Source organism: Salvelinus sp. IW2-2015, linkage group LG22, assembly GCF_002910315.2.
Source record: "Salvelinus sp. IW2-2015 linkage group LG22, ASM291031v2, whole genome shotgun sequence".
NCBI lineage: Eukaryota > Metazoa > Chordata > Actinopteri > Salmoniformes > Salmonidae > Salvelinus > Salvelinus sp. IW2-2015.
This window is the reverse complement of record NC_036862.1, coordinates 17,414,928-17,418,806: the sequence shown is the minus strand read 5'-3', so window position 1 is coordinate 17,418,806 and position 3,879 is coordinate 17,414,928. Positions and strand designations below refer to the sequence as shown.

The 3,879-nt window shown below is 45.9% G+C and overlaps 2 protein-coding genes across 2 annotated transcripts in view; both read right to left on the bottom strand.

Annotated features, from left to right (window-relative positions):
- The window catches only part of LOC111949771 (multiple epidermal growth factor-like domains protein 6), a 17,430-nt gene that overhangs the window by 9,726 nt on the left and 3,825 nt on the right, over positions 1 to 3,879 (bottom strand). The window contains exons 4-7 of the mRNA XM_070433847.1: positions 2,083 to 2,211; positions 1,621 to 1,755; positions 1,295 to 1,429; positions 513 to 638 (exon numbers count right to left, since the gene is read on the bottom strand). Of these exons, the coding sequence (XP_070289948.1) occupies positions 513 to 638; positions 1,295 to 1,429; positions 1,621 to 1,755; positions 2,083 to 2,211 (525 nt within the window). The remainder of the gene's footprint in view (positions 1 to 512; positions 639 to 1,294; positions 1,430 to 1,620; positions 1,756 to 2,082; positions 2,212 to 3,879) is intronic.
- The window catches only part of LOC111949770 (multiple epidermal growth factor-like domains protein 6), a gene marked incomplete at its 5' end in the record, with an annotated part of 18,424 nt that continues 17,268 nt past the window's right edge, over positions 2,724 to 3,879 (bottom strand). Inside the window, one exon of the mRNA XM_070434079.1 lies at positions 2,724 to 2,798. The remainder of the gene's footprint in view (positions 2,799 to 3,879) is intronic.

The window sequence follows — 3,879 nt, the reverse complement described above, 5'->3', positions numbered from 1 at the left end:
CGGGTGGACAAACAAAAACACACAAATTCTGACAAACTCCAAGCATTGATTATGCAAGAATGGCTGCCATCAGTCAGGATGTGGCCCAGAAGTTAATTGACAGCATGCCCGGGCGATTGCAGAGGTCTTGAAAAAGAAGGGTCGACACTCCAAATATTGACTCTTTGCATCAACTTCATGTAATTGTCAATAAAAAAGCCTTTGACACTTATGAAATGCTTGTAATTATACTTCAGTATTCCATAGTAACATCTGACAAAAATATCTAACYACACTGAAGCAGCAAACTTTGTGGAAATTAATATTTGTGTCATTCTCAAAACTTTTGGCCACGACTGTATTGTACTGTTTGAATATAGATCCTCACCCCAGATTTGAAAAACAMTGAGGGACAATATGGAAGAAACGGTATGAGATTTAGGTGAAATATAAATACAGTATGATAATGAGTAATAATACATTTTAACAGTAATACAGGTATGAAATACTGAGTTATGAAGCATTTTAACTACCTTGTTGACAGGCCTTTCCTGTCTTCCCAACAGGGCAGATACACTCTCCTGTCATGGGGTCACAGGGTTCTCCTCCACACACACACYTCCGGAGGCAGTTCTCCCCGAACTGACCAGCACTGCAGGCTACAGACAGATACACAGAGGACGGAATGATGGYGGGAGAGAGAGACAGAGAGAAAGGGTTACACAAACCTTTTTTCATTTCCTGTATATCTCCCTCACTGGGATCGTGTYCAGTAGCAAGGTGAGCTCAAAGTGGACTGATGTCGCATGGCCACCTCTCACAACCTCACGTCAATTCAAAGCTAAACAAAYCCCTAAAGAGATGGATGATTTGTTTGCTTTAATAAAGGGACCCTCCTGGAGGTCTGGACGATGCATTAGGTCTAAAATAACCCCTCCATGTGATCTTGGCCAGTCTGTAGGGAGACCGAGTTATGAATTAAACAGAGCTCCTGAACGTTCTTTAATATCTCTGGAGCAAAGGAGAGATGAAAGCCACTGAAACGGTCCACTGGTCTGTAGAGCAAGCTGCCAGAAGAGGAACACAATTGAAACCTATAGAGCAAACTAATACACACACACATGTACGCACAAGCACGCAGGCGCTCACACACTCACACACCCATTAATATTTCCACATTCATGAGGGAACAGTACAAAAGAYCTCTCTCAGAATGTAAGGTCAGGAGTTGTTACGGAACGGACCAGGAAACACTCCTGTCCCTAGGTACATGCATTGTGGTTGGGGAGTCTCCTCCACAGGGGGATTGGCTCACCCAYCTGACACAGGTTCCCATGGAGCCCTGCAGGACACCTCCGGGTGCACTCTCCACTCCTAGGGTCACAGGTCTCCCCAACTGGACAGTCACACCGCTGCCAACAGCCACTACCATAGAACCCTGGATCACACTCTGGAAAGAAACGCACGCGCGCACACANACACACACACACACACACACACACACACACACACACACAAACATACACATACCCACAGGAGAGGAGCTTCACTATCATCCAGACAACCATGAAACCATGTAAGTTTTATTTTTCAATAACCTCTATATCAGTGTACTGTATTGTTTGAGCCGGAACAGCTTACTTTGCTGACACTGAGAGCCGTGGTGGCCAGGTTTGCACAGACAGGTCCCGTTCTTGGGATGGCAGCCCAGGGAATGTTCCAGAACACAGTCACACTCCTCAGAGCAGCCAACACRGTGGGTCCACCTGGGACAAGCTGGAGAAGAGAAGGRACTCTCACTACAACTCTAGGATCAGGGACCAAGCTACGGAAAGGGAATTGACATCATTTTCTTCATCTGTCACTACTGCAGTGTTCCTAAAATCTGGTCCAGGAGACACACTTAGGCAGTGCAGGCTTTTGTTCCAGACCAGTACTAAGACACCTGATTCAACTGAACAGGTGGTTGATGTTCAGTTTATTAGTTGAATCAAGCTAGAGCAAAAGCTTCAAGATGTCGGCTGAAGAACACTGCTGTKCTACATTAAGATGTCAGTCATGGTGGCTGCTGGGTACTGTAGTGTAGATGATATGGGTACTRACGCAGGTGGCAGAAGCGCCCGTACAGCCCWGGGGCACACAGACAGGCTCCATAGAGACGGTGGCAGCSCCCGTTGTTGGGGCAGTTACACRTCCGCCTACAGTGTRTCCCAAAGTATCCTTGTGGGCAACCTGTCAACATGTCAACAAGACACAGAAGAGTTGCACATGTGGTTAGACCAGATTTTGCCCTTCCAGCATGTAATCTGTTTGTGCTGTCTTGCAAAACCCTATGGTCATTGTCACATTGACGAGACAGCACAAACGGATCTGGCACCAGGCTATGTCTACAGGGCAGAGCCAGTGCCTAACCTTATGGGTGATGAAACAGGGTCAGCTAAATAGGATTAGCCACTTAAGGCAAGGTGACTGGTCTGTGTCTGGACTTGGACGTGGTGGAGCTTTGACATGGAGTGACATAAAAGCATGCAGTGGGGAGYAGGGGAGAGGAGTGGTGGGCTACTGAAGTGCCAGTAACAAGGAAGAAAATGTGCTGTGTTTGGACCCCTGTGGGGAGCAGTCGGCTGAGTGCTGGGGAGTGTGTGTGTGTGTGTGTGTGTGTGTGTGTGTGTGTGTGTGTGTGTGTAGTCCCCTACCGCCTCACAGAGCTGCCCTGCACCCCCGGTGGGCAAACACCTCCCGGTTACTGGTTCACAGGAGCCCCGTTCTGGCACGACATAGGCTGTTACAGGCCTGTCCATAGGTCCCCACTGGACAAGCTGGGAGGGGAGAGAAGGGAGGGTGGGGGGGAGCGAGAGCAAGAGAGAGTTTTGAGAGAGAGAGAGATTGATATTGAGAGAGCGAGAGAGATTGAGATTGAGAGACATTCTAACTCTTTACTTTTCTATTATCTTCTCAACATGAGGGTCTTAGCTTTTTGCGTTTCCCACATTAATCCAACACGTCTTGTGTAGCAATTACCACACACAACCCAGCTGGACCTTTTAAATGGGTTCAGTCAAAGCCATGTCACACTTCTTGTGTGCAACTATTTTATGAATCTCTGAGGGAAAATGTGTTAGTTAGCAATTAYTAATGTTTTTAGCCACGTGGTCAATGTGGCAAGCTAGGCAAGAGCAAAATCAGTACATAACACATTCTGTAATCGTTTTGGTATAAAGATCTTTACTTTAATTCTATTGATCTCCGGTTACACTGTATCCAGGCATACACAGCACTGCCTTCCCATATCTAACAAATGTTGTCATACAAAATGCAATAGCATGTCTATATACAGTGTCTTCGGAAAGTATTCAGACCCCTTGACTTTTTCCACATTTTGTTAGGTTACAGCCTTATTCTAAAATGTATTCAATTGTATTTTTTCCTTCTCAATTTTTCACACAATACCCCATAATGATAAAGCAAAAACAGATTTTTTGAAATGTTTGTTAATAAATAAAAAAATTAAAACAGAAATATCACATTTACATAAGTATTCAGACCCTTTACTCTGTACTTTGTTGAAGCACTCTTTGTTGAAGCACTCTTTGTTGAAGCACCTTTGTTGAAGCACCTTTGTTGAAGCACTCTTTGTTGAAGCACCTTTGGCAGTGATTACGGCTTCGAGTCTTCTTGGGTATGATGCTACAGGCTTGGCACACCTGTATTTGGGGAGTTTCTCCCATTCTTCTCTGCAGATCCTCTCAAGCTCTGTCAGGTTGGATGGGGAGCGTTGCTGAACAACTATTTTCAGGTCTCTCCAGAGATGTTCGATCGGGTTCAAGTCCGGGCTCTGACTGGGCCACTCAAGGACATTCAGAGACTTGTCCCGACGCCACTCCTGCATTGTCTTGGCTG